General features: G+C 43.6%; 2 protein-coding genes across 2 annotated transcripts; both read left to right on the top strand.

The window, feature by feature from the left end:
• Positions 1-1,576: 1,576 nt before the first annotated feature.
• Positions 1,577-11,768, top strand: atp6v1c1a (ATPase H+ transporting V1 subunit C1a). The gene is made up of 13 exons (XM_062539530.1): positions 1,577-1,710; positions 2,666-2,809; positions 3,938-4,005; positions 5,185-5,270; positions 5,383-5,477; positions 5,798-5,889; positions 7,320-7,418; positions 7,607-7,675; positions 8,901-8,993; positions 9,307-9,400; positions 9,696-9,793; positions 10,144-10,270; positions 10,715-11,768. Exons 2-13 carry the CDS (start codon positions 2,678-2,680, stop codon positions 10,811-10,813), a joined length of 1,152 nt encoding a protein of 383 aa, XP_062395514.1. The 5' UTR covers positions 1,577-1,710; positions 2,666-2,677; the 3' UTR covers positions 10,814-11,768.
• Positions 11,769-11,914: 146 nt separating this feature from the next.
• Positions 11,915-14,427, top strand: baalca (BAALC binder of MAP3K1 and KLF4 a). Its single transcript, XM_062539540.1, has 3 exons — positions 11,915-12,444; positions 12,869-13,026; positions 13,517-14,427. Exons 1-3 carry the CDS (start codon positions 12,249-12,251, stop codon positions 13,616-13,618), a joined length of 456 nt encoding a protein of 151 aa, XP_062395524.1. The 5' UTR covers positions 11,915-12,248; the 3' UTR covers positions 13,619-14,427.
• Positions 14,428-14,652: the final 225 nt, after the last annotated feature.

The raw sequence follows: 14,652 nt of genomic DNA, 5'->3' as shown, positions 1-14,652 counted from the left end.
AAGCTGATGTCGCAAAGGTCTCCTGGGACCAAGAACATGCATCCCCACCCACCATGCTAGACATAATAAATATATCTTAACAATCCTCCATCACCCTAATCGGCATCCAAAAAAATGATTATGGAACGCGTGCCCAGACAATGTCCCCATCGACCTGGACCAAGGCCAGACAGTGGGCAGCCCACCCTGCTGTTTGATCTATGGGGCCGGCTCCACACTGTCCCGGCATTGTATCTCAAACAATGCACCCTAGACCTACTGAACTCCATAAACACGGTCCTTTGTGGGTTTTTCCTCGAATTCGGTGCGGGAGACACCCAACGTCAGGAAGTGGGACTCCTGTCCAAATTTAGAAAGTATGTGCCTCCCTGAAAGCCATTGCTGACTGGGCATTCCTGCCAACAACCTCAAGGGAACATGAAATCTCCACTGATGGCCTTTGTCTGCAAAGGTCTGGCCTTATAACAACTCCACACCATACTTATTAAAAAAAAGGTCAATAATTTGCACCATATTTGTCTATTATGGGCTTCACAGGTAGCTCATTAAACCCCTTTGAGTGACTTCAATCAAAACCAATTTAAACTCAAGTTATCTTTGAATTTATGATGGTCAATAACCATAACATATTAAAGATGCCATCGTGAGAAGTCAAAAGCGGAGATATCACTGTTTGCAAATCATTGGATGTTGCACTTCATATAGAACCTTTGTTGTAAAACCTATTGTAAAACTCTTTTTGTAGTTTATTATGTTGGATGGCTGTGTCACAGATTGTTCAGATCTGTAATTATGACTTTGTCAAATGTATAGTTTTCATTAAACTCAAAATCTGGTTGGATGATGAAACTCTGAAAGAGGGCAGCTTGTCCCCAGGGCTCATTCAGTTCAATCTGAAAAGAAAACACTGTCATCTGGCACTGAAGATACATCTGAATTCTATAAATGTAACAATATTATGAACATTATGTTCCAGATTTGACAACATTGTCCTTTATTGTCAAATGACGTGCCAAATAACTAAAGATTAACAAAATGAATGAATATTTTCCAACAAAGTAGCAACAAAGTAGTAACAAAAACCTGCAGCTTGGCTAAGGTGTCAAAAGTTGAGATACTTGAGTTGTTGAGGCTTTCCTTAGCAGGAGCCAGCAATCACCTGTTTGGGCCAAAAAAAACTTGTTGCAATTGCAACTCAGCTGATATTGGCAAGAGAACATCTTATCTCTTGTCCCAGGCACCTTTTGTAGTTTTGATAAGACACTGACACAACATATGTGTCTAACTGTATATCCTGCGAGCACATTATGCAGAGCCTGCAATCAAATGTGTCAATAAAATGGTGCGGTCAGAATGCAGTCTTATATTCTTAGGCAAGACTACAAACAAGTAACTCAAAATCCTCACGTATCCTGAGTTCAGAAATAGTCTAGAATCAAGATCATCATCTCCTCTCAGCATTTTCCTCAGTTGCAGTAATACATCCCAACCGATAGTGGCCGTTTATCTTTCTAGGTGAACCTTCTCAGCCCTGGTCATGTTTAGTCTGGGAGCACCACCCACATTGATCAGCTGACTGCTTTGGAGTCTGTTGCTGTCAGAGACCACTTCATAGTCTAATGGGAAATAATACAGATTTTGTCGTCTGATTATATATACGTCACATTTTTAATCTATACATTTCACAAATAAGTATCGCCATAAAATCAGGTGAGTTACTTGTTCATGCTCGAACTATCTGCCTTGCTGAGAGGTACCAAGCCATCGATAACCTTGCTATGCTGGCTAGAAGACAGCTATGATAACATAGCATCGCAGTGCTACTCATAGGCTAGTTGGATTATGTTATCTTGAGGGCCTGTACAAAATATCATGATGCCCATGGATATAATAGCAGTGTATCAGTAATGCATTTAGTAAATGTAAGATAAGGAACCAAATAATTGTTCTCTCAAATTAAGTTTGACTCTCGTCGAATGGGTTTTGTTGGAGTACACTGCGACAAGCAACTAGCAAATGTTAGCCACAAGCCAGGACAACTTGCAGCATCAATGTTAACCTTAAATCATAATTTATTATTAGATTGTACCGTGATGCAATTATATGTTGTTGCTCTGTTATCTTGTGTGTGCATGTGTGTATTTATATAAAAGAAAACAGCCGTGTTCGTGTCGTGACAACACGTTTCACCATGATTAAAAAAAAAATGGTACATTTCATTATTATTTTTCATTTTAGCGATACGATTCTATGAAAACAAATTACTTCGGGTCAGGATTTCCAAGTGTCTGATCGTGTTCTCTGTGACATAAAATAATCTTGCGTTGCCCCTTCAATAATATACTCCACTATGTCTGCGCACCATATCAGTTATATTTATAACTAATGACAATATACGATCTCATTTACAGACAGAATAAAAAGTATAAGACCTAGGCTACACTCTGTCCTTTACCCCACGCACGAGGATGACTCGTGACATGTTACTAATGTTTCGGAAGTCACGTCAGAAAAGGGAACAAATGACAAATAGAAGTTCCATCTTTACTTCATGTCCAGTTTGCCCCTGTCTCACCTGTAAGATAATGGATCTTTCAAAAATACATGACTTGAATGTACAGAAATGAAAGTATGTCTAATTGCGCAGCACACCTTTCTTTTTCAGTGATAAGCAGCCATGACAGAGTTCTGGTTAATTTCTGCTCCTGGAGAGAAGACTTGTCAACAGACATGGGACAAGATGATGCAAGCCACCACCCGCACCAACAACTTGTCCACTAACCACAAATTCAACATTCCTGACTTAAAGGCAAGGCACAGCTTTATAGCATACACTAATCAGTGGTTGGATAAGAGGCCAATGTAAATTGTCCTTTGATTTCTGCTGATGCAGGCTTGAAGGCCTTTGTGTGCTTCATAAAGATGCACACACCAGCATGTCACTGCTTTTCATTACCCTTCTCTACCCTCCCTGCACAAGAGCGCACAATATGACCTACTCATATAGGTATCGTGGCATTAACTTAGTCAGTTAGTTAGCTGATGTCAGAGAAATTATGTTTGAATACACATTAAACATATTTCCGTATTATTTCACAGATTGTAAGGGACTGTCCTGGGCTTGTACACATTACATTCATAGTCTGCATTGCAGACATATATTTAAGATGGGTCTTTGTGCCTTGAAATAAACATAAAACTGAAAACACATTTAAGTTTGTAACTATATAATATCAGAATGATCCAGGTGACATTTTCTATACAAACCAAGATGTGTAGATAGACTCATCATGGATTCTTGGAATAAGCATAAGGCAGAATTATGGTTCATTGAAATGAATGAGATGCTATCTTGTAACGATAGGTGGAAGTGTTTGCATTCCTGTATCCGTGCTTATGTCATTTTATGTATTTGAGACCTGGAGCTAGTTCAACAACTGCATGTACTTTCCATTATAAACATCCATGTGCTGTTGAACTGCTCATCTGCCCTGCTACAGCCGATAGATGCAGAATATATGAGATAAATGATTATCCTTGGTAACAGTCACATTACAATTTATAACCAATAGGCCATTAGGACTTTAAGATGCATAATTGTAGTGTAATGTAGTGTGTGTGCCCCCACTGTGGACCCCATTTTGCCCCCTTTTGCCCCATCTTCCCCTGGAGAACCTGACCTTGGTGGCCTCTGCCACGTATTGGGTGGCCAGTGGTTTCCTGGAGTTTTTATTCGCTGCCTGATGGGTTTGGAAAAAGAGGCTGGCGCCTTGCTGAACGCCCGGGGTCCTGAATGCCTCTGCTGGCTGACTAAACTTCATGTGCTGCTGAACAAACACGCCATGGCTGCGTTTGGATAAGTCCATCACACAGAATGTTGATCAAAGGTTTGCATTCTCTGCCCTCGCCATCTGACCCCAACCCCCACCCTCAACAGGTCGGGACACTAGATGTCTTGGTGGGACTGTCCGACGAGCTGGCCAAACTGGACTCCTTTGTCGAGAGGTATGCCAGAGTTCCTTCTGAGATTTGAGATCACTGCATTAGTAACAGCCGTGGCACGCATGCTGATTGCCAAATTGTGGAAAATGTCAGTGCTTTAATGTTGGCATGGTGTCACTTCTCTACCTAACGGCAAATTGCAGATCTGTGCTGTGTTTTGATCTGAAGGCTGACCGACACTCTGTCAAAATCAGGCCGCTTTAATCTCTTCTGTTTAACTTCTCATGGTGAGAAATATCGCACAGTGGTGTGACGGCCATGCCTGCCTGCTAAAATTAGCCATTAGCAGTTTGGTGACACACCGGCAGCCCTTCGCTCAGTCATATTTAAATCCCATGACTTGTGCTTCTTCCACAACATGAAGGAAATCTATTTATAATAGTGGTCTTGAAGTCTGTCTCTTGTTGATGCAGTTGGCCTCTTAAAGCAGGATCTACAGTAGTATGCAGAAATGCAGTATACAAACTAGAGAATTGGTGATGTGTAATGAATCAGGCAAAGCAGATTGTTTGTTTATGGTTAGACATTTGTTTAACGGACAGCCAGTTGTGTTTTTTGTGTGTGTGTGTGTGTGTGTGTGTGTGTGTGTGTGTGTGTATGTAGGTTTCAACGCACACATCTCTACACAAATACATATATACATACACACATACAGTACATGTATATAAATAGATACAGTACAATATATACATTATAATGTGTATGTCTACAGTACACTCACTCTCTCTCTCTCTCTCTCTCTCTCTCTCTCTCTCTCACACACACACACACACACACACACACACACACAGCCACAGTGCCATTGTCATAATTGAGCAACTCTTTGAAGTCTCAATATTTGTGTATTTTGGCCAGTTTTGATTTGTTATTGATGTGAAGGCCCTCAGCTGCAGTCTTGTGGTCAGGTGGTGTCCGCTCAGAGCTCTCGTTATCCCGGCAGACGGAGCGTGGGCCTCCTGCAGCCCACTCAGCCCTCTGGACAAAAGAGCACAAGAGGCTCTCCGGGCACGCCGCGTCCTCAGCCCCGAAAGTGACGCGATCGGGCCCATTAGCCGTGTGCGTCTGCGTGTCACGATCATCCATTATCGCCGTTGTTTTCAGATGAAGTGCCATTGAGCATCACGGAAGGATTATATATGGCTGTGTCACGGGTGTGTGATGCCTTTTGATCCTGTTTCGCAGTGTGGTGAAGAAGGTCGCGCAGTACATGGCCGACGTGCTGGAGGACAGCCGAGACAAAGTTCAGGAGAACCTGCTGGCCAATGGAGGTGAGGGAGAAGCCACGGCCCCACGGGCCCATCACTGCCCTGCCTGCACATGGGAGCGCTCGGTCTAAGCTTTGTGTTCTTAACCCCCCCACCCCTCTTCCTCTCACTCTAGTTGATCTGGTTACCTACATCACAAGGTTTCAGTGGGACATGGCCAAGTATCCCATCAAGCAGTCTTTAAAGAACATCTCTGAGATTGTATCCAAGGTCAGTGCAATTCAGTCATCAGTGAGCACTGTTCTTGAATTCTTAAATAACAGTATTCATCTACTTCATCATTCATCTAATACTTAGGGATTATTACATTTCATTTATATCTCGGCTTAACTGAAAATGAGGATTACCCTCAATGACCCTCCAAGACTAAATAAAGGTTGAAAGAATGAATTAACTAATTTTTCAACTGATGATAGCCATTGCAGTTGCTTAATAATTGGTTCACCCATTATTATTACTTTTCTGGAAAATTGGGTATCCACCCATCAAAATTGGTCAAATGAATCCACTTTAACTTCTGTTTTTTTTAGCAAGTGACACAGATTGACAACGACCTGAAGGCCAGGGCCTCAGCCTACAACAATCTGAAGGGCAACCTGCAGAATCTGGAGAGGAAGAATGCGTGAGTTGACCCCCTCCTTCTACACCTGCAACACCTCATGTCATTAAGGACCAAGTATGGATGAACTAGTTTACAAGCCCATTTGCAACCTAATTGTTATACTGGGGAATCAAATGGCCCATTTTTGCAGATATCTAGCGCCCCCTCACGTGTTTCTGGCATTCACAACAATTATTATGAGCTGTCTTGCAGCCAAAATAGGCTCCAGCAACTTCTACCTGAGTCTCCACCTTGAAGTGGTAGCAAAACGTGGGGAGTGGGATGGTAATCAGAGGCATGGTTTATGTCACCGTCTGTATTTACTTACAAGTCTGACAGTCAGGCACCTGTTTCTTAGTGGTCATTTCAAGTCCAACCGCAGTTCACGGTTACTTTGTGGCTAGGCACCAAACTCTCCTGTCAACTGTCAACAAAACCGATATTCCATTTTGTGTCATCTTTAAGGCCATATTTGTACTGTATTCTACTCTAGTCTGTGTTTTGAGATCCCTGCTACAGTGCACAAACAGATGGTCTTCAGCACCACTTGAGTCCTTTCTAAGTTTGCAGTTTTGCTGCATGATGGAAATAGTGTCCTTCAATGCTGCTTTTACACCAGCAGGGCTTGAGGCACAGGTTTTTTTGCCTAAACAGTTTTGGTTGTCTGTTCACATCTACTTTTCTAAGTCACCCATATCAGATATCTGTGTTACGTGGTTCAATACTTCACTCAACACTTGAGTCAACCCGTGTGTGCACATGAAGGTTTGGTCAGCGAAATAAAAGCAAACATACAGACGGCACTGCAAATACGCGGAATAATAGCACAAGCTTACAATATTTGGCTATATCAATGACTAGTTGTTTACTTTTGTTTCTGAAGTATCTTGAGAAGTTGAGGCTACTGGTTCTGTTTTAAGGTTGAAAGGTCCTTATTGAAGCTTCCCTCTCGGTTTTTATTTTTAATTTCACCATTCTGCCAGTTGTGTGCATGAAAGTGAAATTATGCATCATATAAATGTGAAAAAGTATAAGATTGTTGGCAATTCCAGTGACGTGCAAGATAAAAATAACAACGTCCATTTGGACGACGTCACTTTGGCACATAACCGATATCTGATTCATTCCCACATATGAAGGAAGCCTGAAACTGAATATTCAAATCCATCTTTTTTTTCCTGTTTACACAGTCATAGTACATATCTGATCTCTGCCACATGAGAGCAAAGAAATTCAAATTGGATAATTTTCAACAATGTAAACGTTACCCAAGACACTGGATATATGGTTATGGTTATAGTATTTATTAGACTTTTTTTTAATACATAGAGATGCACAAGTTATGAACATTACAATAGTTGAAAATGAAGCAAAATAGTAATGGGATTTACAGTATATTATTGCACCATGTTGTTCATGTTCCACATTGCAATGTGATATTTCTCCACCAGGGGGAGTCTACTGACCAGGAGTTTGGCTGATATTGTCAAGAAGGAGGACTTTGTGCTGGACTCTGAGTATCTGATCACAATGATTGTGGTTGTACCAAAGTAAGGATCCCCAAAAGCAGTGGTTGCACTGCTTAATCAATCATATTGGTAGTTTACAGCTTGATTGAATAGATGCAGTAAACCTGCAACCTAATTATTTCTCACTATTCTACTCTTGGCGCCACTGTGTTGTTCTTTTATGTTAATTGTGGTATTTGAAAAAGCAAACCCATCTCTACATTTTCCAGGACAAGTTATGCTGACTGGCAAAAGACGTATGAAACCCTTTCAGAGATGGTGGTCCCCCGATCTACAAAGTAAGTCCCAGAACAATGGGTATCCTCCAGATGTGGCTATTAGGAGAGATATCGTGAGGTAGATGATGGAGTCCATAGGGTAGTGGATAGAAGCTGTGGCTTTACCAGTTACCAGTAACCAGTACATGCACTCTGTCTCAAACCGACTACTGCCGTGAGTACACTTTCGTGCTGCTCCCTATGTGCACTGTGTGCTTACTGGCATAGTGTGCACATTTTAACAGAATAGTGTCGTCTCATATCAAACGCTAACCTTCGTGCACTTCACAGAAATGACGATCGTAACGTTTAAATATAATTTTATTGGTGTCCTCTATGAGACCGTGACATGGTCATACTGTGTCAAAACATGAACAGTTTGTGTTATAACTTGCTTGTACCTCTGTAAAGTGTGTTTTCCACCGCTGCTGCTTCAGATTTCTCTACCGCGATTTCTACGAATTTGAAAATACTCCCTCCCCTTCCGTTATATAGCCAAGATGGTGTCCGTTGAGGGCGAAGAGTGTCCATCGTTCCACACTCAACTTTTTGACCGTTATGAGTGCACCATCCGGGGACTTGCAGTGCCCTTCGCATCGTTCGAAATTTCAGTGTGAACGCCCTCACACACTCAAATTAAGTATTTTAAGTGCAGAAGTGCACGGTTTGAGACACAGTGATGGAGATGGGAGAGCAGCGGAGAGGAGAGGCCATACCCCCAGGGATTAGTCTGTAGCTGGTTGCTAAGGAAACCGATTAGCTTCATGCTAGAGCATTAGCAGACTGGTACAGTCTCATCTAAGGGGGTTCAGAGCTTTTTCTCTTTCTCTCTCTCTCACCCAGACACACACGTATACACCCTCACTTCTGTCTTTCTATTGATCCTATAGCAGCCAATGTATTATGTGTGCTCTGACTGCCAGTTCATATGTAGTCTCTTTTCTTGCAAAGCAATGAGTTCTACTTGGAAAAAAATGAACTCGGATGTGAAGTAAATGTAAAAACGGCTTGATGGCCCTGGATGCGTCCCTAAAGCCCAAGCACTTAAAGTAATCATAGAGATTTCCTCAATGCAGTTCATATAACTTCATAAGAACAGGTATTCTCTCAAGCATCTCAGAGTATGTGTCTGAGGATTTCCTGGAGAGGTAGTGGAATCACGCGAGTGCAATTATCCTAAGTGTGCCATAAGAATGACTCATCATTCTGCTGCCGTGCTCACTACGCTCTCCTCCCTCCTGACCAGTCTGCTGTTTGAGGACCAGGAGAGCGGCCTGTTCAGCGTCACCCTCTTCAGGAAGGCCATCGACGACTTCAGACTCAAGGCCCGGGAGAACAAGTAAGGCACACTGGGCTGCATATTGCCCCTCTCCACTGAGAGAGGGAAAGAAAGAGAGAGAGGGAGAGAGAGAGTGAGTGGACTGGGCTTGAGAGTGCTGTTATTGTGGTTGGAATCTTGGGCTTGTTTATGTGTTCCCCTTAATTACATGCTTGGATGAGCTGTGAAAATGGCTGTCCCCCTGGTGAGATGAAGGCATGTAATCTGATAATGGGTAGCACACAGGTCAAATTGAATCCTGTTGAATTACATCTGTGTGCGTGTGCGTGTGCGTGTGTGCGCTTGCTCATGTGCATTTCATGTGCACCAACAGATTCATGGTGAGGGACTTCCAGTATAATGAGGAAGAGATGAAGGCAGACAAGGAGGAGATGACCCGGCTGTCTACCGACAAGAAGAAGCAGTTTGTATGCACCCGTACCACAACAGCAATGAAACATTGCACTGACAGGCATTCCAAATCAGCCACTGTGGATGTCCTAGGGAACAGTCAAGGAGCAAAAATAATATCACAGCCTCTGAAGGCCTTGAGTAATCCGTCTGTCAGTCTCGGTGATGATATATAATATAAGCCGCCCCAATCCGCTGTAGAAATGTCATACGGTCTGCCTCTGTGTCTCAGACTCTGCCCTTGGCTCTGGAAAGTTCTAGAGTGATGAGGTGGTTGCAAGCTTTAACACCGTGTGTCTTTGCTGTTGTCAGGGCCCTCTGGTGCGATGGCTGAAGGTGAACTTCAGCGAGGCCTTCATTGCATGGATCCACATCAAAGCCCTGAGAGTGTTTGTGGAGTCGGTCTTAAGGTAGTCTCAAGTACCAGCAGTGCTACACCATCATCCACCAGTCTGCTTCCTACCGCACACATCTTATCTGTGTATAGCAGGCATCGCAATTGTGCAGTCAGACAGGACATAATCTGTGCATAACAGTGTCTTGAAATCAAAGGAAGTTGTGTTTCCAGTTGAATGCTAAATTGTGCATAGACCCACACATTTCCACTCAGTTCTTGAAACTTCAAACACCGGATCCGGCTGATTAAGTAATGGCTGTGTTTGGAGATAATGCTCTGGTCATCATTCAGTCCTGCCCAGCTCTAGGTGTACTGTATGTAGATATGCGGGAGCTGATGGTCTCTCTGTGTGGGCTGGTATAGGTACGGCCTGCCGGTGAACTTCCAGGCCATGCTGATGCAGACCAACAAGAAGACCATTAAGAAGCTCCGGGAGGTTCTGTATGACCTGTACAAGCATCTGGACAGCAGCGCCGCCTCCATTATGGAAGTAAGTTCCAGTGTTGCACACCTGCTCTGGTATGGTTGGCCTTTTTCTAGACAGTATACTGTACATTACATTACAGTACGCTGACACTTTTTAACCAAAGCGACTTACAACATGGTAAAAACATTTAAAGCTTTTAAGAGCAATTCTAACAACAATTTTAAAAAACACAATAAGTGCATCGGTGTAATAAGTGCATCAATGAGTGCAATTGTCTGTTGTAGTGTCATGAGAGGAGGTGTTCTATACAATACGCTGGAGGTGTTCTATACATTATGCTGGACATTTATCTGTGTGAAATGAATACCTTCATTTTCAATCAGGACATTCCAAGTGGAACCACTCCAGTGCATAATGAATGTGATGTCCTTGATGTTCGTTGATCACCAGCTGCTGTTGCTCAGTGGTGTTTTTGCTGATTCGGTTTCCTGTCTGTCTTTTCTGCAGCAGCCTGCCATGGACATCCCGGGTCTGAACCTCAGCCAGCAGGAGTACTACCCCTACGTGTACTACAAGATCGATTGCAACCTCCTAGACTTCAAATAGAGCTTGTGGCCGGGGGCCTGTGGCCACTCTTTTGTCTCGCTCGGTCTTTGTGTTGAAAATGGACTGACCAGGGCACCTCTTGATTGGTCTGACTCTTCCCTACACCCACCCCATCTTGCTCTCTTTGCATGCTCATTGGGTGACCAGATGTACTGTTTCTTCCCCCCCCCCCCCCCCTCCAGGTACAAGATACATTCTCAGTTTTTGCGGCTTTATAGTGTCCTGATTGTATTTTTCCAAACTGTGCACATTTTGTCATGTTGTGAAAGGAAAGATGTGTTGCTCAAGTGCGGTGTGTCTGTGTACCGCCTCGTTTCCCTTTACCAGCGTAGCTGGGTGAGCTGGCCCATTATTGACCTTTCAACTCTTCACTGTTTGAATGGAGGTCTTTGGTGGGCTGTTTATGAAGTGCAGAGAATCTGGTCACCCTCTGCTCATTCCACTTGGCAAGGTAACTTCTCACTGCCGGGGCAGAGCACACAGTTTACGATTTTGTTTACATTTTGTTTTTCCTGAGACTATCAGAGTATTCATGTTTGTGCTTTTGAAAAGAACATCTGAATATTCAGATGTCTTCTTGAATGAATGAATCAGGTTTACTTGAGTAACATTTGAAACACTGTATTTTCAGTCATTCCACCTTGGTGTAGTGTTGTGTGGTAGATGTTTTGATCATTGGCCACTGATCATTGAGCTGCTGGTTTGTGATGGGTGAGATGTTGGCTTGTGTGGGGACATCAGGTCAGCGTTTACCATGTTTAGTCTTTATTGAAGCACAGTCTTGGTTCTCCTCAAGAGCAGATGATCATGTCTGAAAGGATGTAATTTATTATGTGTTGTCATGTTCTGTATATTTGGTGTGAAGATAAACATATATCTAAAACTATATATATGTATACATTAAGTGTTATCAATGTCTGATGTTGACTTGAAACAATAAAATACTTTAACGTCTTTTACTGCGTTCATGGTGTATTTTGTGTATGATGACAAATGAGATTATCTACATATTCCTTCCAAGTGCTATGGCAACGGTAGGGCCTATGTCAGGGTGGTCATTTTCACTGCAGACGTCGCAGCATCCGTAGATGTTATGGACGAGCAAGCGATTACGAACCTGTCAATACGAACCAGCCTCTGACTTGAGCGAGTCAGCCGTTTGGTGTCTTTTCAATTACTCTAATTTACGTCGACAATGACGTATGTGGTCGTATACCCAGCAAGTTAAGCAGAGGCATGCATCCATAAGAGCAAGCATCCTCGCTATCGCACGGAGCAGCCGCGAGAACAGATCCGTGGCGAGGGGGAGAGGATGCGGATAGCTGTGACGAACATTCAGTCACTGATGCAGCCGCGGTTCTGATGTGAGGGAGTCATCCAAGCGCCGCTCTGGTCCTGGAACAGAGGGCTACCGAGAGTGTCGCTGGACATTTCAATGGGTTGTGGAGGCAGCAGGGCTGATACAATCGAACCCCGTTACTATGAGAGTTGGACAAGGGAGACCGAGTCGACATGGCTCACGAACACCGACACGGAGATTGGCCAAGCTATGGCCAGTAACAACAACAATCAGCGTGGGATATCTGACACCGGCAGTGCATCAATTAAACCATGCACGACAACTTGCTCAGGTTTGTACCTTTGGGAATGCTTTAAGATAGAGTAAAAAGACTGAAGACATCGATGTCCTGATCATATGCTGATCGAAGCCTAACCGCTGTCAGTGTCTGCACTCTGCTGTCTCACATTTTCTCTACCGTATAAAATAATGCTTAGATCTTTACAGTTGTGGCTTCACTGTTCATTTAACAAACTGAAATAAGGTAAAAAATAAATAGGCTAATGTAAGTCACTCGTGTTATCTGCACCATCTCTGTATGAACTTTCATAGTAGTTGTCGTCGCTATAGTTACTCACCTAACCACCATTGATGTGTGAGTGGTTCTCAGCCAGCTTTCAGCCTTATGTAATGCAGCATATGGCTGTGTTGTTTCAACATACTGGCTCCAGTCATGCTTAACCTCTGGGTATATTTGCACCATTCTGGATCCTTAGGTAAAGGAGAGGATGGACGTCCGTCTGGGCTCGTGCCCTCCTCTGGGGCCCCTGGCAGAGAAAAGAAGATGGTGAACACAGCCACCCAGTGTGGGAAGCCTCCGCTTCTTGCCAGCGGTAGCAGTGGAAGCAAAGGCAGGCTTCTGCACAGGGAAGAGGTAAGATGAGAGCGTTGTGCTGTCACACATCCCCTGCCCCCCCAGACCTGCTGCTCAGTGGGCTCTATCCGCTGATTCAGACCTGTGGCTAGCTGCTGTGGGAACACTGACTGGACTATGACATCAATGTGGACAATGTGTTTTTTTTTCTGTCAGCATTACATTGTACTGATAGTTCTCACACACACACACACACACACACGCACACACGCACACATTACACACACACGCACACACACATTACATACACACACACACACACACACATACACACACATTGATAAATAAAGAAAATATATAACTTTAAAACCAGCCACAGAATCGTTACAACACACACGCACACATTACATACACACACACACACACACACACACACACACACACACAGCAATTCATTTTCATAAGTGAGTAATGTATAATGCCATGCCCGTCTGACCTAAAGTACTTTCTCCTGTCTCTCTTTTTTTCATCCCTTGTCCTTTGAGCGCAGAGTAAACCGAAAGGCAGGAAATTGTCGTCCAAGGAGGCTGCCATATCAAAGAGCGTCCGACAGAGCTCCTGCCCTGAGGACAGCGCGTCTGATGTCAAGTAAGAGGCCGGACGCTGGAGAATGGCGGCTCCGCTGACCACCGAAACAGACGAAGGACAGAGTCACCGCTCCTTGCATTTACCCTGCTGACGTGCACTTGTGCCACCCAACACATCATGTACAGTACATCAGATGGTTGCTGCGCGTGTAGGGAGGGTTCCATTCTGGCATGGACCAGGTGAATCTGTCTGTTCAGCTGCCTGAACTGTAAATGCCTGAACTGCTGCTCAGGTCAGTTGTCACATTTTCCACTGTCAGAATCTCCTTCTGTAGGATCCAGGGACGATTTGAGACACCCAATTCTGATCAGCTGTTTATGTGCGGGTGGCTATTTTGCATGATATGGCAGAATGCGTGTGCACATTGGGTTAAACGATAGGAAGGACATGCCTACTGTAAAATGCTGCAGAGAAAGACATTGAAAGACGCTCAAGCTCAGAGCCTTTTACTTCAGCGACACACACATGCAGTGACGCAATGTTTCTCAAACCATTTCACTCTCAGCCTTACCCACTACTTGAATTTGACTGAATTATACAGATGCCACATATATCCAGTCCTGGTTGCTCTGAGAAAATGCACTGGCTACTCACTGTATAGCAGTCCCATGACAGTGCCTATGTATTGCTTAATAATGTGTTGAGGCGCGTGACTGGAGTTCATCAGACTGAGTAATGTGTGTGTATGATAAGGTGCGTATATAGAGAGACTTACATTATCTGATTTTGTTGTGTTTAGCAGTGTGTGTATGTCATTGTGATGCTGTAATTATAAAGATTCATGTAAACGGTGATGCTGTATTAAAATGCAAACTCAAAGGCTTGAGCATCCTTGTTTTAGTTTCAGGAGGTACGACTATACATGGTACATATGAACCGGAATGCGCTATACTACTATCCAGTTCTTTTAGACAGCTACAGCACATACAGTGAAACCCACTATTACTGACATGGGTGCTTTGTGTTGCCTGGATGTCCTTGCTCTTCACAGACCACAGGTGGCCTGTAGCTTTTGTCATTTTGAGGTTCAACCAAGTG

The sequence above is a fragment of the Sardina pilchardus genome, chromosome 6 (genome assembly GCF_963854185.1).
Source record: "Sardina pilchardus chromosome 6, fSarPil1.1, whole genome shotgun sequence".
Taxonomy (NCBI): Eukaryota; Metazoa; Chordata; class Actinopteri; order Clupeiformes; family Clupeidae; genus Sardina; species Sardina pilchardus.
The sequence above is the reverse complement of the archived record's forward strand: the minus strand, read 5'-3'. Positions and strand labels throughout refer to the sequence as shown.